The following is a 26,582-nucleotide window of genomic DNA, read 5'->3' as shown; positions in this document are numbered from 1 at the left end:
TATAATACCACCCTTTATTATTTCTTTACTGAAGTAAAAAAGTGATTCTATTTCTAGAGACCAAACAGCATCACAGACACTCTTGGAAGAGAATTCCTTTTGTTCCCGAGCCTCTGTGACTGATCTGAAATCTGCTCACCTACACAACAGAGACGGCCTTGTAGTCGGGGCGGGCTAAGGGCTCCCTGCTGAGATCCGCTCCCCATGGAAACTGGCACCGTACGGGGCCCTGCCCCACCACAGGGAAACACATTCCTGGACCACAGGGCCAACAGGGGACCTTGGAACTGGCCTCAGACTTTTCACACTCCAAGCACACCTGACGCCACACACTGTGGCCAGTCCCTGGTGAGCTGTCTGGGGAGTGGTGAGCAGGAGCCTGGGAGCTGGGGAGGGGGCAGTAAGAATCCCGGGGACCTCAGAGACTAACAGAAAGATGCGAATTCTGCCCCACCACTAACTGGGCTTCCCAGGTGGCACAAAAGTAAAGAATCTGCCTGTCAATACAGGAGATGCCAGAGACACGGGTTTGATCCCTGGATTGGGAAGATCCCCTGCAGGAGGGCAGAGCAAGTACACTTGCCTGGGAAATCCCAAGGACAGAGGATCCTGCAGGGCAACAGTCCATGGGGTCACAAGAGTTGGACACAAGTGAGCGACTAAGCCTACACACCATCCCTAACTGTGTGACCTGGGCCTGCTTCCTCCTCTGAAAACACGAAGGGCAATTCTAGCCGAGAGCCCTGGTGGCACCCCTCCCCGCTGAAGGCAGACCACAGGCATGGAACGATCTGACCCGGGGCCTGGGCTGGCCTGATCCTGCCCTAAGAGTCTGTAGAAACAGTGCGCATCTCCAGAGCTCCGGACCACCCAGAGCAGCTCGTCCCCAAGACCTCTTCCCTTTCGGAACCATTTCCCACCGTTCTCTGTGTCTAATGAGCCCCGTGGCCTGACCGAAGACCTGTTTGTTACCCTGAAAACAGCAGAGACTCACAGTCAGTGGTAAAGACTGCAATCTTAGTGGCTCCCCAACCTGGGGCTCCCCGGGTCTGGGAGGGAAAGAGCTGCACCGGCTCCTGGAGAAGAGCAGCCGCTGTCCTGCTCAGGCCAGGCATGTCCTCGCCTCTCCTTCACCTGGCTCTGGTGGGCTCCAGGACCACTGCTCCTGTCAGACCCGTTCCTTCCAGGTCCTTCCCACCTGACCGCCCCTCTGCAGTCATCCCAGTCCGCCTGAACCCAGGCGGGCCCAGGGACAGGTATAGGCCTCAAAGGTGCAGACGCCAACTGGAATTCCCCTCTGGAGGCCAGAGAAGAAAGGCGAGAACCACCGCGGAGGTGAAGAGGGGTGCCAGCAGTGGCCACAGGCTCTTCCAGGCCAGGCGGGGGAGGGAAGGGATGGCCTCGGGAAAGCAGGGCCGCAGGCCTGCAGCACGCAAGGCTCCACTTGGTGGGCTCCTGGCTGCCGCACGCGTGCCCCGCGTTTGGAGAAACACGACGGTCCTGGCTGAGGCAGCCCCGTGCCAGCGCCATAATAAGGGGCCCAGCCTGCGTTGGCACACTCGGAGAACATTCTCCGCAGCACTGAAGGCTGTGGGGTGAGAGAACGACGCAGGCTGAGGATGGGGCCCTGCCGGCCCCTACGGCACAGGCAAATGGCAGGAAAAGGTCCATCCTGCCCGGAGCTGGGCCCCCCCGTCCCCGGGCCCCATCCTGTCGGGCAGCACTCCACGACCAGGCTACGGCGCTGTCACCACACTCTGCTCGCCGTGGTCCACGCTCCAGAGGCGGTAGAACTCGGCAAAGTCCACGTAGGGCTCCACGCGGCCGTCCTCGCCGGGCGGCAGGGAGTGGGCGGGCCGGGAGCGGAAGAGGCCCCCATCCGAGCTGGAGCTGCTGCTCTGGGTGTGCGTGTTGGTGGACTGCAGGGTCAGGGTCGGGCTCTGGCTGTGGGCACGACAGAGGCAAGTCAGTCACAGGCCTTGGCTTCTCGCCTGGGGACACACAGCGCCTGCCTTGACCAATCCCTCTGGGCACAGGCCTCTCTGACAAAGGCCATCACGAAAGCCAGCCCGGCCAGGTGTTCTTTGGGGCAGGTGAAAAGTGAAAAGCATTTGCGAAGTTCTAGCTTTAAGTGGCTATTTAAATTACCTGGAATTAAGTAAAACGGACCACTCACGCCAGTGCTCAAAAATCACGAGGGGCTAGTGGCTGCTGTGTGGGACACAGAACGCGTAGCCCTCCGAGCTGCGCTGAGCCATCCATCCCAGCCTCTCTGAATCCACCCTACGCCAGACCCCACTGACTGCAGGGAGGCCAGCATTCTTCTCCCAGGAAACCTCCTCACTCCTCCTCCTCGTTCCTCTCACTGCTGGGTCAGGACAGGCCCCCCCAGGCACCCACCCTCAGAGCCTGTAACATCTGGGAATTACCTGCCAACCCACCGTCCTGCAAACGTCGCGCACTGCCTAGCACTCTGCACTGGGCCAGCCCCGGGGGCCCAACTAAGCTCCAGCGCGGGGTGGAGGAAAGAGGCTGTTTGGGGTCCTGGGGAGCTGGAGGCACAGAACGGCTAGTCTCCCTGCCTGGTCCGGGACGACCGCTACCACTCCCGGCCTTTGTGGACACAGCTGGTGGCTCTGCTGCAGGGGCGGGGAGATGCCCATTACTCAGTGGCCTGGCAGGCCCCTTGATCCCACAGTGGCAGTGGCGGGGGAGGCGGGCAGGGAGCTGGAAAGGCCCCCTGCAAGGCAGAGGGAAACCTTACTGGTGGCCCTTCCAACTGGCCAGCTCCTGAGTGGGCCGGGTGTGGCATCTCTATTATTCTCTGCGGGGGCTGGAATGTGGAAACCGGACCCACCCCCTGCTGTGGCAGCTGGTTGGGGAGCGGGACACACTCCCCAGAATGGAGGGGGTGGGGTGGACACCAGACCTGTCAGGCAGGTCTGCCCTGCGGAGTGAGGAGAAGGCCTGCCTGCCACACCCCCAGGATCCAGACCCCCCAGCTGCAGCCACCCCTCCCCAAGCCTGAAACTAGAGGCCTCACTTCAAAGCTAACACTGGACACTTTCAGTCAGAGCGCACCAGCTCCCACGGGCCAGCACAGGTCAAACAATGCCCCACAAGCACGGGCGCCATGGGGTGGCCTCCCAAACCACACACTCTGAGCCGGGAGCAAAGAACAAGAGGAAAACATTCCTATTAAATGAAAACTGACCCGCGGCACCTGCAGGAAGAAGTGAATGGCAGGCTGTCGGCATGAACCGCCTGTCCCCACCCCTCTCTGCCCGGCTTCAGGGAGCTGCTGGAACCAGATCTACGCAGGCCTACCCAGGGATGTGGAGTTGGGGAGTTCGAGAGGAACAAGACCCTACAGGACGCAGCCTGTGGCCACTCCACCCAGGGATCGAGGGCTGTCCTGGGGAAGCATGCCTGCCTGAAAGCGGCTGGGGGTGGGGGTGGGTGCTTACTTGGTGAGGGTGGGAGTGGCCTCGTCCAGGGTGGAAGCGCTGTGGGCCCCGTTGACCAGCTGGCCCTGGGAGGGCATGACGAGGGACAGAGTCACGCTGGTCTTGCTGGTGCTCTGGGCGCTCGAGTAAGGCACGGACACGGGGTACACGCGTCCTCCAGCGGCTATGGGAGGAAGAGAGTGGTGGGCAACGGGATGCAGCTGGTGGGGAACCCTGGGGTGGCAGGAACAGGACTGCGCCGGGAGCTGAGAAGATGGGCAGGGGCCCGGCTTGGTGCCCCGAGCTCGGCCCTCTGCCTCTTGGGATGGTGAAGGAGTATTTGGCAGAGACAAGGTCCTGGCCAGGCGGGGGCCTGCTCTCAGCAGCAAAGCATCGCTGGTGCTCAAGCAGGAGAAAAAACCAGGGCTGCGCTGCCTCAATGAAAGGGTTACTGCATGGCTTCCCACGATGCTTTAACCCGAGGGCTAAGAATGCTCCTGGGTGAGGTTGGCCCAACAAAAATATGGTTGCAATAACAACCTAAAACTGCAGGAACCCCGCTGTCCGTGGGAGAACGAATCCCTCTGTGGAGGCCTGAGTGCTGGGGCTCGCTTGTTTGGAAAAAGAAAAGGAAACGCAGCCTCAGGAACTGATGGTCTTGACACGACACAGCACTAGGAGGGAGGGCAGAAGCGCAATCGCCTCTCTTCCTGGGCAGCTCGATTCAGAATTAAACCAAATCACCTCCAACACAGGCAACTGTGCCTAGGTCCCCTCCTCCCAGGGCCTCGGTTTCTTTTCTGTAAATGGTCATTTATGAGGATGAAAGGAAATGTGGCAGGTGAGGTGCCTGCTGCACAGCAGGCCCTGGGCCAGTGGGTGCCACGGTCCCAGAGATGTGGCCCATGGCGCTGCAAAGTGCTTCCCGCAGCTCAGGTCTTTAGGGGGAGGCCAGGGCAGAAGGTACTGTCCTGGTTTCACAGACAGAAAGGGAAATGTAAGCGCAGCTCAGAGAGCTTTCAAGTCAGAACCCGACCTGGAAGTGCTCAAAGGCAGGCCTCCCAACCCCACTCCCCCCAAGGCAGCGAGGCCCAAGGCCTCAGCGGCTCTGCCCGAGCCCAGCCCCAGACAGTGGCCTCGGATGCCTTCCTGTGCACGTGGCATACATACCTGGGGCTGGGGAGGGTGCAGACTGGCTCATCTCGCCCAGGGGGTAGCCAAAGTTCCGCACCAGCAGGGTCATGTCCTCATGCCTCGGACAGAACTTGGCACGCTCCCCGCCACTGGCAAAGGTGTCGCTGTGGATCCGCTTCACCCTGTCCACCACGGCCTGGGCCACCGCATCGAGCGAAGTCTGCTTGGCGAACTCCGTGTCGATCATGGCGGCGATCTCCTGGGGGTGAGGTGAGCACCAACCCGGTGAGGAATGAGCGGTTCCAGCGACTGCAGGCCCCAACTGCACCGTCTTCACAGTCTAATCAGGACACTTAGGGGTCACCAGCCAAGCCTGCGATCTGAGCTTCTCAAGCTATTCAGGATAACTCTCCCGGAACTTTCTCATTAGAGAAGATGTGACCTTGTGATTTCTCTGATTTTTGGCTTTCAGACCAAAACAATGGGGGAGTAACATCCACCTCGCTGCATTACAATGAGGATAAAATGGATGTGAGGACACTTCGGAGACTACTAAAAAGCCCAGTACAAACCGTCATTATGAATAAGCTTTCTTTCCTGGAACAAACTTACTGTAGGAGATAATATGCCAGTTTTGCCAGAAACTGAGGACACAGGATGAAGACGGGGCCCTGTCCCCAGAAAAGTCCACTGTTCAGTGCATTCTAGAAGCCAGAAAAAGCCACTACATAATCTTATTGTGAAGACCAAAGAAACAACAACAACAAAAAAATCACACTGCTGGCTGCAGTCTCCTGGAGGTAGGAGAGCAGAAGCAGGTAACAGGAAATGACCTGGGCATGGTCTGGGGGAGGCGGCAGAAATGGGCTCAGCTCTATCACCGAGCAGCTGTGTCGCCTCCGACAAGACCCTGGACTCTGAGCCCCAAAGTCCCTATTCTGACATGGCAGTGAGCCCTCGTCCCCACTACGTTATCAGGCAACTGGCAGGAATGAGATAAAATAGGCGAAAAACCTAGAGCACAGGTGGTAAGAGACAGTTAGGCGCCTAGACTTCCCCTTCTTACTCTCATTAGGACAGAATCACAGATGGGAGGGGGAGCACCAGCTGAACTTCCCTGCCCGGCCCCGCCAGCCGAGGTCTTCCCTTCAAGGTCATCCTTCAAGTGACTGCCCCGAGTCCCACTTCAGAGACACACACACACTCCGAGGCAGAGGGGAAAGCAGCATCTCCCACGGGCTAAGGACCTATGTCTTCCTCGCCCGGCCCTCACCGCAGCCCCACAAAGTTAAGAGGTCAGCATCCTCATCTTAGAAATGAGGATCAAACTATAAGTCGTCTCAGCTCAAAGAGGAAAGTGGAAAAGGCAGTGGAGTGGGACCTGGGCAGGCCCCACGAGTCCTCATCTGGTACTCTGTGTACCAGGCTGCACCCCTGCAGGCCAGGCCCTTCCCAGCAGTCTCCAGAGCCATGCCTGCCTCCACTTTCCTCACCCTCTTCCCTGAGGCTCCGCTCAGGGCCCTGGGGACTGACACTGCTTCAGGTCCGGAAGAGCAAAGCTTTTGGGTGGGATGGGTTTGCTTAGAACTCTGGGCTTTTTCTTCTCCCAGTTTTGAACACAGCAATGTCTAGCAAAAGCATTTGAGAATCAGAACTCTAGGTCCCTGATTACCCTGGAGCTGAGCGGGAGAGCTGACTGCAGCCCCCGGGGAGCATGCCACCCTGCAGGCGGGTCAGCCACGCTCTGCCCATGCCCAGCTCACCTGGTTGGCCTGCCCAGGCCCGTGGGCTGCCTCCAGGGCCTTGTACAGCCCCTCGGACATCAGCACCAGGAAGCCTGTCACCCCATCCAGGGGCTGTGCACCATGGATTTCAGGCTCCGCGATGATCGGTTTGGACTTGGCAGCGCTGTGGGAAGAGAGTGGAGGGGAGAGCTGTGCTTAGAATGGGCCCTGGGACATTTATCCTGGTGAGAAGAATCTACACCCAGAATGTAAAATAAAACATACTTCTGACAAGAGCAAAAGAAATAGAGGAAAGAGCAAAACCAAGAAAACAGACCTGTCTTCTGAGGACAGCTGCCAAAATAAAGCTCAGCAGGCCAGGAAAGTCAGTGGGCAGCTGAGGTCAGAAGAGCCAAGGTCAAAGGCCCAATCCTGGCCCCACCCCACATCTCCTGTCCTCCTTCTTTAGAAGTCCACATCTCCCCAAAGCTGACTAGAATCCAAATACACTCCAGCTGCAAAGGGACCATGAGCTGCTGGTCCATCAGAGCTGGGCAATGTCAGGAAGTTCCAACACATGCACGCAGGGCAAGGATGAGGGGAGACCCTGGCAACAGGAGTTGAAAGAGCGAGTCTAGAAACACCCCAAAAGTCCATCAGCAGGGGCAGGTTAGGCGGTGCTGACAGCTGCACCCTGGAATCCTAGCTGCAGCTACCAAGAGTGCGGCAGCCGAGACTGCAGGTGTGCAGGAAAGGAGAGCCACACGCCTATGCTGAGAACAGTCAGGTGCACAACACGGCATGGGATGTGAGATCTGTAGCTGTTCTGAAAAAGAAATCTGCCCCCTCCCTGCACCCACCACACACACACACACACATACACACACACACACACACGTATACGCTCATGTGCACGGAAACTAGCAGCCTCTGAGGAAGGAGTCTGAGCCTGGGGTGGGGGGAAGATCCACTTTGCACTCTGTATCCTGGGCATTTCTTGAATTGTTCTAAAATGCAATGTGCCTTCCCATAAAGCAAACACAACCCTGTGAATTAGACAAAAGGTTCCAAACTCGATTATTTAAACCCAAGCTCTGAATCCAGGCTCCCTGGGTGCAAGTCTTGACTCAGCCCATTGTTAGCCTTGAGACCAAGCAGGCTACCCACTGTCTGCATGTGTCAGTTTCCTCATATGAAAATATTTTGGGGGCAGAAACAGCACCCATCTCACAGGGCCTGAGTGAGGACGGAATAAGAGCATGGATGCGAAGAGCTGTGCACCGGCTTAGATGAAGGCTCACGATTATTACCCTCTCCCGTCTGCTGCGAGCACTGGGTGGCGCCTAGCGGGGACAACCCATCTAGCACCCCCGCCTTGGCCTCAGCCACGAGAGCGCTGACCAACAGGCTTCAGTCCGTTTCTGTCCACATGAGGCCGCTCATGCCAACTCTGGCCTGCCAGGCCCCGTGGCACCGGATGCTGCCTGTGGCTTTGACCCAGCTCCCTAACTGACCCCCTGCCAGCCTGGTCTACAGGATCCTGACTCCTAGACTACTGGGTCCAGGGCCTGCCCTACACCAACCTCTCTGGGAGGATGAAAGAATCTCCTTGGGCTCTGAACTACCTCAACTCTAACTCTTGTCCCCAGAGCCTACAATCTGTTATCTGCCCCTGGGCCTCTGGTTTTCCAGACAAATGAGGGGCAGCTGGGCCGGCACTTACCTGAGTAGGTCGACATCAGTGTACCCGTACTTGACCTTGTAATCCCCGATGCGCCTGGTGCTCTCCTGCCCACAGATGACCCCCACTTGCTTGATCTTTCCTGCATCCAAACCTACCAAAGGGAGAAAAACACACCTCAGGCTTTGTTCATAAAGAAGAACCCAGCGGCTTCCCTGGTGGTCCAGTGGTTAAGAATCCACCTGCCAGTGCAGGGGACAAGGGTTCAATCCCTGGTCTGGGAAAACAGCACGTGCTTCAGAGCAACTAAGCCCATGTGCACAACTACTGAGCCTGCAGGCCCCAGAGCCCGTGCTGCATGAGAGAAGCCACCAGAGGGAGGAGCCTGCACGCCGCAACCAGAGACGAGCCTCCGCTCTCCACAGCTAGAGAAAGCCGTGCACAGCAACAAGGACCCAGCGCTGCCAAAACCAATAAAAAAAAAAAAAAAAAAAAAGAACCGAAAGGGGACAACACAGACATGTCCACAAAAACAAAGCAATGGGGACCCACTGAACAGGAAGCGAGGTCACAGCAGGGAGCCTTGGAAGGCAGCTAACCCCAAGTGCCCCAGTGTCCCCAGCCCCCCTGCTGTCGGAACACGCCTGGCTCAGAGTCCCTCCCCGACGGGAGACGAGACCCAGCACCAGCCAGCCAGGCTTCCTCTGCGGCCTGAGCTCACAGGGGAGAGCGGGGGTGGCCGTGGTAGGGCTGGAATCCCAGGACTTCTTTGGCCTCTCAGGCTCCACCAGCAACAGTGAGCACCAGGGACACTTGGAAGCAACGCCCACGTGATAACCCTTTCAACCCTTACACCATCCTGAGTGTTACTACTATCCTCGGTGCACAGAAGGGGAAAGTAAGGCACAGAAAACCCGAGTAAGATCCCAAACCACCAGCGAGTAAGTGGTCGAGCTGGGATTCGACCCCAGGCAGGCCAGTCCCAAGCCCAAGATCACAGCCTGTCCACGTTGTGCCTCTCTCTACACGGCCACAGAATGAGCCGCTGGGTTCGAGCCCCTCCCCCCAGAGCCCTCGGTCTGCACTGCCCGCCCCCACTCACCCAGCTGCGAGAGCCGGAAAAGCTCATCCTCGTTCTCTGTGGTGTGGTCCACGTTCAGCTGCGTCACCTGCAGGCCATCCACCGTGGATTTGCATAGGAGTGCGCGGTTTGTACCTGCAGCGGAATGTGAGCAGCTGAGCTAAGACTGAGAACACAGCGAAGAACAGGACACGTTGTGAAAAAGAGAGACAAGAGGCAGGCGTCTCACATGCGGAACTCCCTCAAAACAGCAAAGAAAACAGGCTCAGACCACTGGAGCAAGTCACTAGCTGGGGAGAGCTGAGGAGATCAAGGAATTCGTTCAGACTTTTCCAGTGTCAACCAAGGATGATTATGATTTGAATAAGAGACCTTTTTTCTAAGGAGACACACTGCAATATTTACAGATAACACGACAGTGTCAGGATTTGCTCCACAACAAGGCAGGGACAGAGGGCTGTGGATGAAATGAAACTGGCCGGGGGAAGGGATGTTGGGGCTGGGAGAGGGGCACACGGAAGTTCATTAAATGCTATTCTATTTGTTTACACTTTTGAATTTTTCCCATAATGAAATCTTAAGGGAAGGAGGAAGAGAAGAGGCACCATGTCAGAGGGATCTCTCGGAGCCCCTGCAGTAGCCTGCACCCAGGGGGCACCAGCTTCTCGGGTTCCCAGATGGCCTTTCTTTGCCTACAAACCCCATCAGCCCTGGGACCCCGCCCCACCTCCGGGCTGCACCTAGCCCATCTTGGTCCCCTTCACAGGACGCCACATGGGTCTTCCACAGCCAGGCAGCCTCTTCCTTCTCAGAGGAAGCCACTGAGGCAGAGCAGAGAGGGGATGCAACTCCCCAAGCCACAAGCCAGTTAGGGACAGAGTAGGGACTAATGCTAGGATGCCCGCCTCCTAGCAGGTACTTCAAACACTCTGGGCTGGGACCGAGATATCGTGTGCAGTAACGGGAAACACCCAGCGGCCTCAGGGCACTTGAGCTGCAGGTCTTGTGTGTCTGGGGAGCAGGCTGGCTGCCCAAAGGACTCCTGGATCCTGAGGTGGCCTTCTTCCCCACCGCCCGGCCTCGGGACAGGCAGGCGGCTCACCGACGTTGGCCACGTAGAGCCTGTTGTTGAGAAGGACTGCCACGACGGCCATGGCTCCTCCCGAGACCTCCTTCTCCAACGCCTTGAGTCTGTCGAGGATCTTCTGATACTGAGGCGGCAGCTGGTGCTGAGGGACACCCTAGAAGCCATCATGGGGGTTCAGAGCAGGCCAGGACCTGGAGACCATCTCACCCACCTGGCCCCCCTAAAGAGCGGGCATCTGAGGCCCGGCTGGGAGGGAAGCTGGCTGCAGCGCCAGAGCAGGTGTCTTTCAGGACAACCAGGCACGACCTCACTTGTCCCGGCAGCCCCGAAGGCGCCTAAAGCATGACGTGAGCAGGCAGATGACGAGGCCTGGACTGATTCGGGCCAAGGACCGACCTGACAGGGGCTTCTCTCACACCCCTGCCCACCCTAGCAGAGCCTCAGAGCACGGCTGCTCACAGCTAGCCAACAAGGTCCCTAAGGGACAGAACTTTCGCCCACCCACATCCCATCAGGAACTATCCCCCTAATGCCTGCTGCTCTGGCCCAGCTGTGTCAATGGCTCAGGAGGGACACAGCAGATGAGTCCTTGCTCCAAGCAAAGACGGGCCTTGCTTCTCCAGGGGCACAGGCTGAGGACATTACCTCGGGCAGCTGGGACTGGAGGCTCGCCTTCTCAGCCAGTGCGTCATCAATGGACTCCAGGAAGCTCCTCTCCACCACATCAAAAGCCTAGATGCAGGGGACAAGGAAGCGAAGGCAGGTTGAAATACCACTGTCACCTGAGGCTGATACGCCCCTTATTAATAGCAACAAGTCATAGCAACCACAGGTTGCCACGTGATGAGGCTTCACACAGGGCACCGCCAGGCACTGCTGCTCCTGCAGAGCAAGGTCTGACAAAGACGGCCCCGTGGGGCTGGTACCTTCCAGGAGGCATCACAGAGCAACCAGAGAAGCAAGAGATGGCAGAGAGGCTAAGGGCACAGGCTTACAGTCAGGCCACCTGGGGGTGAACGTCAGCTCTGCCCCTGCCAGCCAGTCTCAGCCCCTCATTGATGACACAGAGAAAGTGCTGCCCGAGAGTCACTGAGAGCATCCCCCCGAGCACCCAGCCCTGGCTCAGAGTGAGTCTAGGTCAGTGACAGCTAATGTCACCGCCACATCCTGAAGGCCCCTTGACACAGGCCATGCCACCACCTTCCTCAGGGGCAGCTGATAGCTCTGGGCCCTGGCCCCGAGTGATCAGGCCTTTGGGTGCCAAGGCAGGAAAATGGCTGGGAACGCTGTTATCGAGGAACCAGAATCCACCATTCTCATCTACAATCAAGCAAGCCTTGGGACTTGCTTCCAAAAGGAGATGCCAGGAGGAGAAACTCCAGAACCACAGTAAGCAGGAACGCAGAACTGGAAAACGACACCAGCCAACCAGGAGTGAGGGGCTGCAGGGAGCAGGGCCCAGGAGCTGCAGTCACCCAGGCCAAGCATCTGAGCCTCGTGGAAAGAAAGGGATCACCCTAAACACCCTGCTTCTACCAGGGCTCAGCAACTCCCACCTCAGCCCTGGGTCCAAGGTGATGCCCATAAGCCCTTCCCCAGGAGGATCTCCTCTGGGCCAACCCTGGAAGTCACAGTCGGCCTGCCCGAGCCTGGTACCTGCAGTAGCACCCGCCGCACGTCGGCCTCGGTGTGCTCAGCGTTGAGCTGACCCAGCAGGAGCTCCGCCGACAGCCGCTGGGCCACGAAGTTGGTCACCCGGTTGCCATCGTAGCCATTGAAGACCCCGTACAGGAAGCAGTTGTTCTCACTCCTGACAGAGAGACAGGGCAGGAGAGGCCTGAGACCAGGGCTTCGTAGGAGACTGACTCCAGCTCCAGAGTGAGAGGATGAGGAAAGCAGCCAGGGAGACAAAAGACACAGCGGCTGTGGCTTCAGGTGAGCACCTGGGTCCCACTCTGACCATCATTTCTCTCTGGCCATGACCTTCTGGGATGCCCTCTGTCCCCTGGCGCAGGCCCTCGGCTAGTCTGAGGTCTAGATGTGGAAGGGACAGCACAGACACCACCTCCTGTGGGCCACGCTGCACTGGTAAGCCCCACGCAAAAGAGCTGCCAAACTGCTTTTGTTGCAAGCCTGCTTCTGCCACCCAGCAGAGCAGTGGCGGCACCTCACCTGAACTTGAGCCAGTTGTCCTCTGGTGGATGGCTCTCAGTGCCCTTGCCGTCAGCGGAGTAGCTGCGGTTGGAAGCTGAGCCGACCCCCGAGAGGTGGCAGAGCGGCAGGTCGTCCGTCCAGCTGGGCTGCTGCTCCTGGGAAGGACACCAGGACACCAAGACACATTACCTTCTCGCCCAGGGCAGACCCCACCTCATCTTCTTTTTCTTCCCCAGCAAAAACCTAGCAAGCCCAAAGCCCCACCCAGAAGGTTCCACTTCCTCCTGGAAAACAACGATGCATTTATGAACAAACACCTGCAGAAGGGTTTGTATGGTTTCCGTCTAATCCACAAACGGTCCCCAAGACACCTGGAAAAGACTGGAGTCCCCAAACGCAAGGCTCAGCAGTGGTCTCCAGGAAGGTGCTGCACTACGGACGCCGCACGAGTCACAGACACAAGTGAAGGAAACTCCTCGCGTGAAACTCCCTGGTGGTCCCCACCTCACACCGCAGCCCCTGCGGCGCTGTTTCAAACTGCAGATTTCCAGGCCCTTCCAGAGTGTCTGATCCTGGTGGGGCTCAGGCTGTCTGCAGTACAGGCAGCTCTTCCCAACCTTGAGAAACTGACAAAGCTCAGCTGCACTCACTCTTCCTGGTACTAGGGTCTCCACCCCTGGTTCCTGCTTCACCCTGGAGTCCAGTCCCATCTGCACCCACCCCCACATGCTTCTCTACTAGTATCAAATGCCTGGAGTGCCTGCCCACATCTCACTCTTTCTTCCTGTATGGACAGCCTCTTTGTCTAATAATTCTCCCTGTCCTTCGCGACTCTGGCTAGGGAGTCACCGCCTCCAAGCAGTCTTCCTTCAGGAAGACCTTCTTCCAGACTTGGTTGCCAGCCCTCTTGCGTATCCCTACTACACCTGGTCCCACCAACCCTGCCTGTGTCTGACCCCCATTCTATCCCATAGGTCTCAAAGCAGGCTGTTCAGTACAACCAAGATGGAGCTTTAAAACATGCACAGCTGTCTAGGCGCCAGCTCAGACAGACTCTGCATTTCCTCAAGCTCCTTGGAGGACACACTGAACACCTGCATTCTCTAAGCCCCGAAACGACCCTGACACAAGGCCCAGGTGTGATCCATGGCGTCCCACTGGAAGCCTCCCCTCCACCCGGCCCCCACCGGGGAGCTGTGCCTGGTTCACAGAGGCACTCCTGTGCCCACCATGTTGAACTAGAGCAAACTAAAACAGCTGGGAAAATCCAAGTTCAGCTCAAGGAGAGCAACATTTGGATTGAAAGCTTTACTGAAAATTGAACAAGCACGAATACTGTGCACAACTTCTTACAAGTCAGCAGTCGCAGTCTTCAAAAAAGGATGTGAAAACCACTTCAGCCGGCTTTTGCAATCAGATATGTAAAACGCCTGTGGTTTAGCTTTTGTGGCACATTTCGTCTTTTGTTTATTTACATATTGACAGGGAGGGACTTTACAGCTTTTTTTTTTTTTTTTCCATTTTAATTGCTTCTATGCTGCACTTATTTCAGCAGTTTAGTTGTATGCTTTGCACCACAGAGCAACTTCAGCAGGCTGTGGGAGTTCATTTTTATTTTTAAATTAGCCTATAGTAACACTGCCTTTCTGGTGGGTAGGCCTATGAATTTTAACACTTGTAGAGATTTGTGTAACAAACTGAGACACCGAACAGCCACAACTGAGACAAAGAACAGCCCAGCAACCCCAAACGTACCCTCAGGTGCCCCTCTGAAGCCACACCCTCCTCTAACTCCTGGCAACCACTGACCTGTGCCCCATCGCTATGCAGTCTTTTCAAGAATGCCATAAATGAAATCACAGGGTACATAACTTTCTCCCTCGTTTACTGTGGTTAGCACATGGAAGATAAGCTTTATCATTGCAACCGTTTGTAAGTGCGCATCTTACTGCTATTAAATAAATTCCCAATGTTGTGCAGCATCACCACCATCCATCCCCAGAACTCTTTCCATCTTGTGAAACTGAAACTCTAAACCCATCAAACAAAAACTCTCCATTCTCCCCCTCCTCCAGCCCCAGGCCACCACTACTGTACTCCAGGTCTTTAAGGGCATAACCTTTTGACGCTGGCTTCTCTTGCTCAGCATTATGCCTTTGAGATTCATCCAAGTTGGTGCCTGCATCAACAGTTGGTCCCTTTTTATCGTACAGCAGTATTTCATCATACGCATGTAGCAGAGTTTATCCATTCATCCCCTGAAGGGCATCTGGGCTGTTTCCGGTTTGGGGTAATTACGAAGAGAGCTATTATAAACACTCATGGGCAGGTTTCTGTGTGAACATAGCTCTTCATATCGCTAGGGTAAATACCTAAGAGTGGGACTGCTGTTTAACTTTGTAAGAAACTGTCAAGTTGTCTTCCAGAGCGGTGTACCAGTTGCATCCCACAGGTAACGCACAAGAGTTCCAGCTGCTCTCCGTCCTCACCACTGCGTAGTATTTTTTTTCTTTAAGTCAGGCATTCTAAGAAGTGCGTACTTATATCTCATCACACCTTTAATTTGCATCTCCTAATGACTAATAATGACGTGGAACATCTTTTCATGGGCCTTTTTCGTCATCCACATTTCCTCCTTGGTGAAGCATCTGTTTAAGTCTCATGCCCATGTTTTAACTGAGTTGTTTTCTTAACTGGTGAATTTTGAGAGTTCTTTATATATTTTGGATAAAAGTCATTTCTTGCATATGGAATTTGCAAATATTTCCCCCAGTCTGTAGCCTGCTATTTCATTCACTTACTCGTGTCTTTTGAAAAGCAACTTTTTAGCTTTAGTAAAATCCATTTAATCATTTTTTTCTTTCATGGTTCATACTCTTGATGTAATGTCTAAGAACTCTCTGCCCAGTCCCAGGTCAAGAGATCTTCTGTTTTCTTCTAAAAGTATTATTGTGTTACATTTAGACCTGCGATCCATTTTGAGTTAATTTCTATATAAGGCAGGAGATTTTGGTCAATTTTTTTTTGCAAATGGATGTCCATTTTTTCTGATACTATTTGTTGAAAAGATTATTCTTTCTCCACTGAATTATCTTTGCATCTTTGTCAGAAATTAACTGGCCATACTTGTATGTGTCTATTTCTGGATTCTGTTCTACTCTGTTGATCTATGTGTCTATCCCTCAACCAACTCAATAATCTTGATTACCTCGACTTTCAGTTCAGTTCAGTTCAGCCGCTCAGTCGTATGTGATTTTAAGTCTATATTTTAAATCTACATTATAAAATTGGTCAGTGTGATGCCTCTAACCTTAATCTTTTTCAGGACTGTTTTGGCTATTCTAGTTCCTTTACCCTTTCCTATAAATTTCAGAATCAGCTCGTCTGTATCCACCAGAAAATCCTGCTGGAGTTTTGACTGGAATTGTTTTAAATCTATAGATCAATGTGAGGAGATGTGATACCTTCACTAGGTTGAATCTTGCAATTCATCAACATGGTATGTCTTTAAGTGCCCTTGTGTTTTCTTTACAGGATTTTTTAAAAATACACACAATTTCACCATAAGGGCTAAAAAACTATCCCGTGACAACATAAAATATGACTGAAACCTGTGAGTGGAATAGGAACAGCAATAAGAGCTGAGTTTCTTCTCAGCTCCCGGTGATGCTGGCTATTTATTAGATTGGTGTGAAAGTAACTGGTTTTGCACTGTTGATGAACTTTGCTGTTTGATACTGGCATATATCCTTAAATAAATGTGGTTATGTTATACATAATTTTAATGCACATTTCTCCCTTTTTTTTTTTGCTAATAATTTATTACTGCTGTTTATATTTACTTTAGACTAGGGAAATGATGTTAGACACAAAGAAAATTCAAGTGATCTTCTTATTTGAGTTCAAAATGGGTCATAAAGCAGCAGAGACAACTCGCAATATCAACAACGCATTTGGCCCAGGAACTGCTAACGAATGCACTGTGCAGTGGTGGTTCAAGAAGCTTTGCAAAGGAGACGAGAGCCTTGAAGATGAGAAGCGTGGTGGCCGGCCAGGAAGTTCACAATGACCAATGGAGAGCCATTATCAAAGCTGGTCCTCTTACAAGTACACAAGAAGTCACTGAAGAACTCAGTGTTGACCATTCTACAGTCATGCAGCATTTGAAACAAATTGGAAAGGTGAGAAAGCTCAATAAGTGGGTGCCTCATGAGCTGATCCCAATCAGAAAAATCATTGTTTTGCTTGGTAGGTGGATTCTTTACCACTGAGACACCAAGAAGACCCTTAAAATCATTTTGAAGTGTCATCTTATGCAAAGCAACAATGAACCATTTCTCACTTGGATTGTGATGTGCAACAAAAAAGGATTTTTTTTTTTTTTTTTAATCACTCCCTGGCCCAGCTGCCATGCTTCAAAGCTACACTCAGCCCTCTCCACATCTACTTTATCCCTGGAGGAAATCGGAACAAATCAGATCCCAAAACCTCCATGTCTCCCCATTCACAATACAGACCAGGTAAAGGGCCTGCCTGGGCTGAGGTGTATATGGGGTGGGTTTACTCTGCCTCCTCTTTCTATACAGTCAGTGTAAGAACACAGCCTGTGGTAAGCATCAGGAGGCCAAAAAAGGATTTTATATGACAACTGGCAATGACCAGCGCAGTGGCTGGACTGAGAGGAAGATCCAAAGCTTCTTCAAACTTAGACCCAAAGACAAACTTGCGCCAAAATAAAAAGGTCATGGTCACTGGCGGTCTGTTGCTGTCTGATCCACCATAGCTTCCTGAGTCCTGGCGAAAACATTAATCAGAGAAGTATGCTCAGCAAATAGATGAGATGCACTGAAGATTACAAGGCTGCAGCATTGGTCAACAGAAAGGGCCCGATTCTTCTCCAACAATGCCCGACCACCCGTCATACAACCAGCACTTCCAAAGTTGAATGAATTGAGCTATGAAGTTTTGCCTCATCTGCCATATTGACCTGACCTCTCACCAACGGCCTACCACCAAGCATCCTGACAACTGTTTGCATGAAAAATGCTTCCACAACCAGCAGGAGGCAGAAAATGCTTCTTAAGAGTTCACTGAATTCTGAAGCATGGATTTTTATGCTACAGGAATAAACAGACTTATTTCTCATTGGCAAAAATGTGTTGAATTTGTAATGTGTTGACTATTTGGGGCTTCCCTGGTGGCTCAGGCAGTAAAGAAACTGCCTGCAATGCGGGAGACCTGGGTTTGATCCCTGAGTTGGGAAGATCCCCTGGAGGAAGGCATGGCAACCCTCTCCAGTATTCTTGCCTGGAGAATCCCTAGGGACAGAGAATCCCTACAGTCCATGGGGTCGCAGAGTCGGATAGGACTGAGTGACTAAGCACAGCACATTTTGATTAATAACTGTGTTTCAGCCTAGTTATAATGATTTAAAATTCATGATCCAAAACCGCAATTACTTTTTCACCAACCTAATAACTCTCTTGACAAGCTGAGCTACAGGGAAATAAAACGAAACAAAAAACTACTTCATGGTAACACAAAATTGTTTCTTGCTCTAATCCTAACCTGTCTCATTTAAAAGCAACAAAAATGTCTGTTTCAATGTAAGTGCAAGCTTGACTCTTTGGAATCCCCATACAACATTACATGATGAAAGTATATTTGATTAATACATATATTCATTCAACAAATATTTACTGAACATTTACAATAGGCTGACATTACCCCTGCTGCTGTGGACACAGCAGAAAAAATAACCAAGGGTCCTCAACTTGAAATCTCCTTGCTAGGGAGAGAGACTTCAAACATGTTATACAATGAATAAACAAGGCACTTTTGGACAGGGAAACGCGCTACGGAGAAAACACATCAGGGTAAGGGGACGGACAGGGATGGGCAGGGCTCTTCTAGACGAGGACGTTACAGGAAGCCTCCCTGGGGAGGTGACCTCTGAGACAGACCTGAGTGATGAAGGAGCAGCGGTCATTTCAAGGAGCCTCCAGTTAGAGGCACAGTACACGCAAAGACCCTGAGGAAGAACCTAAAGTGAGCAGGGCTAAGGGGGCACGAGGCGGGCATCGCCTCTGTGGGGAGGAGCAGGAGCAGCAGCTTGTTCCTGTGTCACACACACGCACGCACGTGTGTGCCCAGGTGGGGACACAGGAGGCCTTCAGGCCACAGAAAGGAGTTCACTGCCACGGAGTTACTTTTCAAGAGAGAGATGTTGCCCTGAGCCCACGCACCACAACCACTGAGCCTGCTCTCTCTCTCGAGCCAGCGAGCCGCAATTGCTGAGCCCATGTTCCCAACTACCGAAGCCTGCGTCCTGCAACAAGAGAAGCCGCAAGAACCTTGGGCACCGCAGTGAGGAGTGGCTCCAGCTCTAGAGACTAGAGAAAGCCCGTGCACAGCAACAAAGACCCAGCACAATCAAAGATAAACTAATTAAAAAAAAGAGAGAGAAAGAAACATGTTGCCAATCATCCCCTATTACCTTAGATCTGATTAATATATCTTCATCCCCAAGAACCTCACAAAGGTCTCAGGACACCTGGCAAGTAAATTTTCACAAGAAACTCCTTTTCTAGGGTCTCTCTCCTGCCTCCAACTGGGATGAAGTTAAGCACAAGAATAAGCAGAGGCATAAAAGCAACTCCTCAATCACAACTGTCACTTGTCCTCTTGAAAAGATGGGCCAAGAAGCCAATATTTGGCACTCCGAAATGCCATTAACTGTTTTAAAGCATGGGAGAATACATTTACATGTTCTAGAATCCTGCCTGTGATTAACACTGAGATTAAGACGGACTGAACTCGTCCTCTAATGTGAGATGAACAATGCAAGTATGTCCCCCACGATGCAAAACCTGTCATCCGTGCTGCGATCACCGTGCTTCCCCTGCCATTTCTAACCCCATGAGGGACAGACACAGGTTTCCAGGGACTTGAATCTTTCCAACACATTCATACTTCCCAGCAAAAAATAAATTATCACCCAAGCAACTTATGGCCCCACTCAGCACTGAGAAATACACTATGAGAAAGACCGGTACATTAGTTTCTCTCACAGGAAGGAAACAAATTCAGGTGGATGACTGGGGAACTCGCCACGTCAGAGTGCCGTGGCAGGGGAACAATTCGTGTAAAAGCACTTCACGATGGGAGCACACGATGCTGCTCTCGATGCTGCTCTCGGGAGCAGGCTGATGCTGCACTGGCGGCTGCAGCCGCGTGGGGCTGACGTGAGCACAGCAAGCTCCCCATACCAGAGAGACTGCGTGTCTGACAGCGGTCAGTCTACTCAGCAAGCACCTTATTCTTCAGAGAGTATTTATGCCTAGTGCCTGGATACTTAAACAACCTCAAGTGCTTTTTCTGATATTTGATTTTCATAATGATGAGCTGTTAATATTTTGGAAATATATTATTTTATTAACTGGCAATCAGTGTTTAGGTCAACGGGTAAGTACTCCAGGGCTATTTTTACTTAAAGGCAGTCTTTGTCCATAAAGACACTTAAGGAAACTGTAATTGATGGATATTTTCTTAATGTACTATTCTATGTACACTGCAGTCAGTCCTAACACCAACGTCTTAGTGAGTAAACACAAGAGGTATTTGTGTTCAGATCAGGAACACAGCAAGGATACTGCAACCTCCATCACTTAACAACGAATTAGAGGTATTAGCACATGCAATTAGACAAGAGAAAAGGAGGAGGGCTTAAGACTTGGAAAAGACATAGTTACCTCTATCTGAATTTGATATGACAGTACTTGGAAATCCCAAAGAATAAATAATAAAACCAACTCAAAGGAAATAAATAAAGGCGGCAGGATAGAAAATCAACACAAAAAGTCAAAAGCCTTCATATACCTAAAGAAAAGATGCGCATCTAGCCTCCACGGGAAGATTCCTACTGTCAACTAGAATAGCAAAATCTTTTCTCTCTGAAGTTCTCTTGAGTCAGTCCCCTGCAACCACACTCCTGTAGAGGGTTTTTTAAACCTAAATTTTTATCGGTTGGATTATATCGTAATGCTTTCATCTCAGCCTTCCAGCCTGTTGACACAGTTTTGAATCTCACCCTTTGACAGATGGACAATCTCACTCAGCTGTCTTGTACAGATAAGGCCTGCTACAGAGTGTTCCAAATGATTTCCAAAAAACTGTGACCAGAACAAAAAGCGTGGAAAGCTAACCCACTTCTGATAGGACGTGTCCGCAGCAAACAAAGAAGGGAAGTAACACCTCCACTGAAGGTTTATGATACTTGAAAAGCCATGTGTATTTTTGGAGCCTCAAATGAAGAGGTTACTGACCCTAGAGGTACAGTCCCAGGAACAAGCACACACTTTAAAAAAAACCAACTATTCATGCATAGGAACCATGCTGAGCAAAGTTCTCCTTATTTCACACTGGCACTCTTGAAACGCTAAGTTTCTAGACAACTTAACTTGGTTTGCTATTTAGAGAAAAGAAGAAACTCAAAAAAAATTACCCAAAAAGCATATTAAAAAGTATCTATGGGAGGACTGGGCCTTCCCCTTTCTGTCTTTCTAAGTCCTGCCCATCCCCAAAAGCCCTGCTCAAATCTAACTGGTGCTGGAGGCCCGTGCTTCCCAAACCTCAACCATCCACTCACTATCTTCAACAAATCACCCACTTCATGTTTTTCCTTGTTAATATTATTAACTTATTAGGCTGTGCAGGTGTCAGCTGCAGCACGTGAACTCAGCTGCAGCACGTGGGATCTAGTTCTCTGACCGGGGATAGAACCTGGGTCCCCTGCACTGGGAGTGTGGAGTCTTCGCTACTAAACCACCAGGGAAGTCTTTCCTGTTTCTTCTTTAATTCCCCCCCCCCTTTTTTTTTTAATTCAAATGGTTTCATTTTGAATGTGAACTTATTAGTATTTTAAGTGGAAAACATGACTGCTTGCCAGATCTTGATGGTGATAAAAAGGAAAACAAAACAAGGTTAGGAAATTCTAACTGATCTCTTGGCCCACTGCACTGTGAGCTGAAGCCCTGTTCTCTTTGTTGAAAAAAAGGGAGATTAGCAAGAATCAGAAAGGTGTTTGGTCCTACGTACATAGTAGTTTTTCTCTTGAGAGCATCACAAAGTTTGAAAGAGAACTAAAGAACAAATAACTTTCATAAGTAGCAATGAGTTTTATACCAGCACACACTGACTACCTCATGAATGTGTCCTAGGCTCTGGGAAAATACTGCCCAAGGCGGCGGGGCCCTTTCCCTGCACAACCATGTACACTAGGCACCTGCCCCCCCGGCTGTTAGTTCTTTGGCTTTGCGGCAACTCTCAGGTTGTAGCCTGGTACTGTTAATTGGCTCCTTTATTTCACTGGTTCGAAGACACGTGTTTTCAACATTTTTAATATCTCGGCAGTTGGTGTATTACAAGTTAATCAGCAGTGTGCTTTCTTTCTTAGTAGTATACAGAATAATGATGTGTCCTTACAAGCAATAGTGTCTTAGACCTGATGACATCTGGGCGATTTCTCAGGTAGCTAGACTGCAGTCCCCATGGCAGCGCAAATGTTCAGTAACAAGTCGCCAGAGAATTCCAGGAGGTGCTGCCCATGTTGGAGTGGGAGAGTACTGGGTCCCCCCTGATTTCAGCAGTGGCCCCCAAAATCATTCTCACCCCGCTGTGGCTAAGCTTCAGTTCTATTCTCCCCCCTTGCTCCACCTCCATGGGGATTATCCACACCAAGCGTTCCCTGCTGATTCTATTAAAACCCACCAGACTGCCTACCCTCTTGCTTCCTTCCTCCACATTTCTGAACAGTTTTCGGAAAGGTCATTTATTTTCTATTCACACAAACCACCCACCCCTCCACCAGGCACCCACTGATGCATGCTTTCTCCCCCGCCTGCAAATGCCAGGCCCGAAGCACCAGCAGCAAGCAGCGCTTGAGCGCCTGAACACAAGTCGTGAGAAGCTGGAAAGGGGGCATCTTACGGCTCACAGAGCCGAATAAACACAGGCAACTGTGAGCATGGCCCACTTAGCTCTTCGACAGGCTACAAATTCATTTCTCACAAGAAAGAATCTGTTTCAAAAAGCTTAACTTTGACTGTGAGGGAGTTTCCAAAATTAATATTTTGGAGTACATTTCTCTAGTGATTCAACTGTATTTAACCCTTTAAGGACGTTACACCTGGTGCACATATATTTACGCATTAGCACCTCATGTACATATGTGACCATGTCACAAAAAATCCTCCATAAAAGCCCCTGTGGAGACGCAGCTCAAACTCCTGGGCAGCAGAAGTGGACAAAAGCATGATTCCAAGTTCAGGCCACAGCTTGAATATCAAATTATTATATGAAAAGGCCAAGCATTTTTGTGGCAAAAGTACCCGGATTCCTTAGAGGCAAAAAGGAAGCTCAGAAAGGGAGAATAAAGCCCCCAGGAAGATAACTCCGGGTGGGGGGGGCGGACAGTTCTTTCTCTCCAAAAAGCCTAAAACACCCTGACGCCTCATGCCGCCTCCATCTTTCTGAATGATCTCCTTTTCCTTCCCTGCTTCTCTGGGAGCAACTCCACCCCTGGCGCCCGCATCTTTCACCAGGGTTTCCATCAAAGGTTCTCTGTTTTCATCAGAGATATAGACCTGATACACTCTTAAAGGGGCTACTAATAACCATGGAGTTTACTGTGCCCTAGAGGAGCTAGGCAACCCACTCCAGTACTCTTGCCTGGAAAATCCCATGGATGGAGGAGCCTGGAAGGCTGCAGTCCATGGGGTCGCTACAAGTCAGACGTGACTGAGCGACTTCACTTTCACTTTTCATTTTCACGCACTGGAGAAGGAAATGACAACCCACTCCAGTGTTCTTGCCTGGAGAATCCCAGGGACGGGGGAGCCTGGTGGGCTGCCATCTGTGGGGTCGCACAGAGTCGGACACGACTGAGGCGACTCAGCAGCAGCAGCACAGCAGCTAGACCACATTTTGATGGTGATGAGATGGTTACAGGTGATGACCTAAAGAATGTTTTCACTTTAAGGCTGTATGTTTATTTCCATACACACTGGGGGGAAAATATGGCTGGGACTTGGGATATCATAGATATAACTGCTCAGGAAAAAAACTGATTTCAAGTGAACTTTTTTACAATTAAGCAAGTAATAGTTTAGGCAAACTCAAACTAGTGATTCTCCCTGCCCCCAAGGTCCCCCACCTCAGTAAATGGCACCACTGTTGTTCCAATGAAAACCTTGTAGTCCTTCTCAACTCTTCTTCCTCTGTCCCACACCCCATGCCTGATCTGCCAGCAAATCCTATCAGCTCTTCCCCGAAATGCAGTTAGAACCCAGCACTCCTCACCACCCCTCTGCCATCGCTGGCCAACCCTTGGTCATCTCACTACTGGACGACCAAGAGCACTGCGCTTCCACTCTCGCCACTCAAATGCCTGCCTCTCTACGGAAGGCTCTTGCTCCTGCCACAAATCAGATCGCTCCATGCCTCGACTCAAACCTGAGAGCATCTCATTACACTTAGCACAGAACCCAGAGCTCACATGAGGATACACAAGGCTCCCTCAGACGTCAGGCATCTACCACTCCCCCAACACTCACTCCACTCCAGCCATGCTGGCCTCCTGATGCTCTTTGAACAGGAGAGCCTTTGCATCCCTCTTGCCTCATGCGGAAATACTCCCTCCTACATGGCCCGTGCATCTCATCAAACGTCAATCTTCCCCGACCACTCTCTACAACAGGCTCTCCATCATCCTATCTGTGAATCCTGCCTTTTCTTCCTCGTACCACTTCCTGTGTTATAGCCTAGAAACTGTAATATCATATACAGTCTGTATTTATTGTTTGCTGTCTCCCTTACCAGAACATAAGCTTCATGAGGGCAGAGTCCCCTGTCCCTACTCAGTGCCTGCCACACAGTGAGTAGCCAGTGACATTGGAGGAAAAGAAACGCAGCCTTCATTCAGAGCAGAACCGCAGGTGGAGGTTCATGGCTGGAGCATAACCACACCAGGTCAGGCATGTAACATGTTCATTTAATACTAACAACGCTCCCGGGAGTACCCTTGGTTGAGGAAACCAAGGTTCAGGGAAGTTAAGAGAAAAATCAAGGTTCAGGGATGCTATGTGACTTGCCCAAGGGCATACAGGACTGGTGAGCTGTTTTATGAGGCTGTGAAGGGTCCGTGTTCTTTTGAAGCTACTTCAAAAGCTCATCTTCTCTTCAAAAGACCTTTCAAGGCACTACACCACCTGGGGACCAAAGGTGAAACTCCTCAGGACGACATCCCATGAAGCACTCAGCTAATCTGTCAGCTAATCAGCGCCCCCTCCCAACCCCATGTCAATAGGTCCCCAGCCCCTCCTACAAGCCTCCAATGACCTGGTCAAATCAGGCCATCAGCAGGCCCTCTTCACACTGACAGGAGAGTGCCGTCATCACTGCCTTTGTGATACAAGCTTCTCCATGCAGCACGGCAAATGCAGTACGGGTGGACATCCGCCCTGTTTATCTTCGTATCCCCAGGTGCAGTAACTACAGATCAGCATCCCTTACAGCCACCTGCGGAATGATGCTGTCTGAGCTCCTCTCAACAAGACTCGGGACAGCGGAGGGCAGGTCAAGCCTAGCACCCGTGCATGGACGCTTGGACACCCTGTGAGCAAAGATGTCTTGACCGTCATTAGGGTGGGAGGGGCCTAATGTGGGCACGCCCACCATTCCTTCGCCTTTCATCACAATGCTACGTGCTTCAAGCTAACCAGCCAACTTTTTAAAAGAATGCACACCACCCAGGAACACATTCTGGAGCTAGCAAAGCTCGCCTCTGTCTAACCCGAGTCACTTGGGCTCCATCGCACGGAGAAGCGAGGGAAGCTGGTAACCACTCTCTTCGGCAAGCCAAGTCAGCCTACAGTTCCCACTCCAGCACTTGCCACCATCCAGCCGCTATTTCTTCAATGTTTACCACACTGGGGACATTTGCACAGGGGCCCTGCCCTCCTAAAAAAACAGAAGGCTAGGCCTGCCTAACCAACTCAAGGGTGAGGCCAAACTGCCAGGCAGCAGTAAAATAAAGGGGCAGCGAAAGGTGTGGAGGGGAAGAGAGCATTCCCCACCAGGGAAGGCTGAGCACTGGACCTGGCTTCAAACGCCTTACAATGTGTTACATGCCCACCCAGTGGAGGTACGCAATGGTGACACTCTTCACTGTAGATCATAAATCCCTCTCTTCACTTTCCACTACAGGCGGCAGTCAAGTCCACAGACCAGTACAACAGACTGCCATGTCTGAGGAGGACGCAGGTGACTGCCAACCTGCCCTGGCAAGTCAGAATAGGTCCATGGTGCCAACATGCACCACGGACGTGAACGTGTGTCAAAAGGATGCAGAGGCTGGAAGACACCAGTGACAAGCCCACGAAGGTCCAGAATGAGAGGAGTGGAATCTCAAGACACGCCCCCACCTCCCGCACACATACACTACCTACTCTAGCCTAACACCTAAGGAAACTGAGGCCAATGGTGGACTAGTGAATTAGAACCAGGGTCTGAACCCAGCCGTTCCTTCCGTATAACCTAGAGGTTAAGAGAGTTTCTGGAATCAGAATCCCTAACTTGAATCCTGCCTCTGCCACTTACCAGCTGTGTGGCCTTGGGCAAAGGACCACCTCTCTGTGCCTCAGTTTCCTCATCTGTAAAACAGGAAGAATTACAGTATCTACCTCACGGGGCTGATATGAAAATTAAACTTACAAACAAATGTAAAGCGACTGGCACAAAGCCTGGAATACAGTAAGCCATACACAACGGGCTGGTGTTGCTATGAGGATTACCGACCGACCTGCCCGGGGCCGGGGTGGGCTCGCCGCTCGGGCTCTCTCGGCGGCCGCGCGCCAGTGTCCCTGCAGGGTTCAGGACGCTCGCACCCTCCACGCGCCCTTGACGCTCGCGGCCGCTGGACCGCGAGTCCGAGCCCCCGACCGCCTGGGCAGCAGCGCGCACGCGCAGGCCTTGCGGGGCTGCACGCGCCCCCCGGTCACGAATAAGGGGGGGGTGGGCCGGCCCGGGAAACGGGAAGGGTGACGGCCACACCCGGCCAGGGACTGGGAGGCAGCCCAAAGGCGCAGAGGGGGCCGCGCCTGCACCCGACAGTTCCCCCGCGGCTCCCAACCCCCAGCCCGAAGAGCGAGTGGGGTCCTCACACTCTGCAGCAGGCTCCTCCTCTGCGCCGCCATCTTGGAGGGACCCCCGCGGACGC

The 26,582-nt window shown here is 52.1% G+C and overlaps 1 protein-coding gene and 1 non-coding gene across 3 annotated transcripts; both read right to left on the bottom strand.

The window, feature by feature from the left end:
* On the bottom strand, positions 1–26,582 carry TAB1 (TGF-beta activated kinase 1 (MAP3K7) binding protein 1). 2 transcript variants are annotated; one of them, XR_006059482.2, is made up of 12 exons: positions 26,527–26,582; positions 12,326–12,462; positions 11,810–11,963; positions 10,799–10,885; positions 10,169–10,307; positions 9,088–9,201; positions 8,028–8,139; positions 6,344–6,488; positions 4,617–4,839; positions 3,468–3,630; positions 2,430–2,639; positions 1,833–1,944 (listed from the first exon to the last, which is right to left on the bottom strand). XR_006059482.2 is itself a non-coding variant. In XM_027968123.3 (11 exons), exons 1-11 carry the CDS (start codon positions 26,557–26,559, stop codon positions 1,737–1,739), a joined length of 1,515 nt encoding a protein of 504 aa, XP_027823924.1. In that variant the 5' UTR covers positions 26,560–26,582; the 3' UTR covers positions 1–1,736. The 2 variants fall into 2 exon arrangements, 1 of the variants encoding a protein (XP_027823924.1); XM_027968123.3 differs by lacking the exon at positions 2,430–2,639 and having other exon boundaries at positions 1–1,944.
* LOC114114255 (small nucleolar RNA SNORA51) lies at positions 16,798–16,933 on the bottom strand. Its single transcript, XR_003589085.1, has one exon. It is a non-coding gene; the product is annotated as a small nucleolar RNA SNORA51 (small nucleolar RNA).

The sequence above is a fragment of the Ovis aries genome, chromosome 3, assembly GCF_016772045.2.
Source record: "Ovis aries strain OAR_USU_Benz2616 breed Rambouillet chromosome 3, ARS-UI_Ramb_v3.0, whole genome shotgun sequence".
Classification (NCBI taxonomy): Eukaryota; Metazoa; Chordata; class Mammalia; order Artiodactyla; family Bovidae; genus Ovis; species Ovis aries.
This window is presented reverse-complemented; position numbering and strand designations above follow the sequence as displayed.

What these genes read in the sequence shown, in the direction of transcription:
- TAB1 (XM_027968123.3), bottom strand. Translation starts at nt 26,559, where the DNA reads ATGGCGGCGCAGAGGAGGAGCCTGCTGCAGAGT. An exon ending in GACAACTGGCTCAAGTTCAG is followed by an intron (nt 11,964 to 12,325) that starts GTGAGGTGCCGC and finishes TCTCTCTGTCAG; the next exon opens with GAGTGAGAACAACTGCTTCC. An exon ending in GCTCTACGTGGCCAACGTCG is followed by an intron (nt 9,202 to 10,168) that starts GTGAGCCGCCTG and finishes ATTCCGCTGCAG; the next exon opens with GTACAAACCGCGCACTCCTA.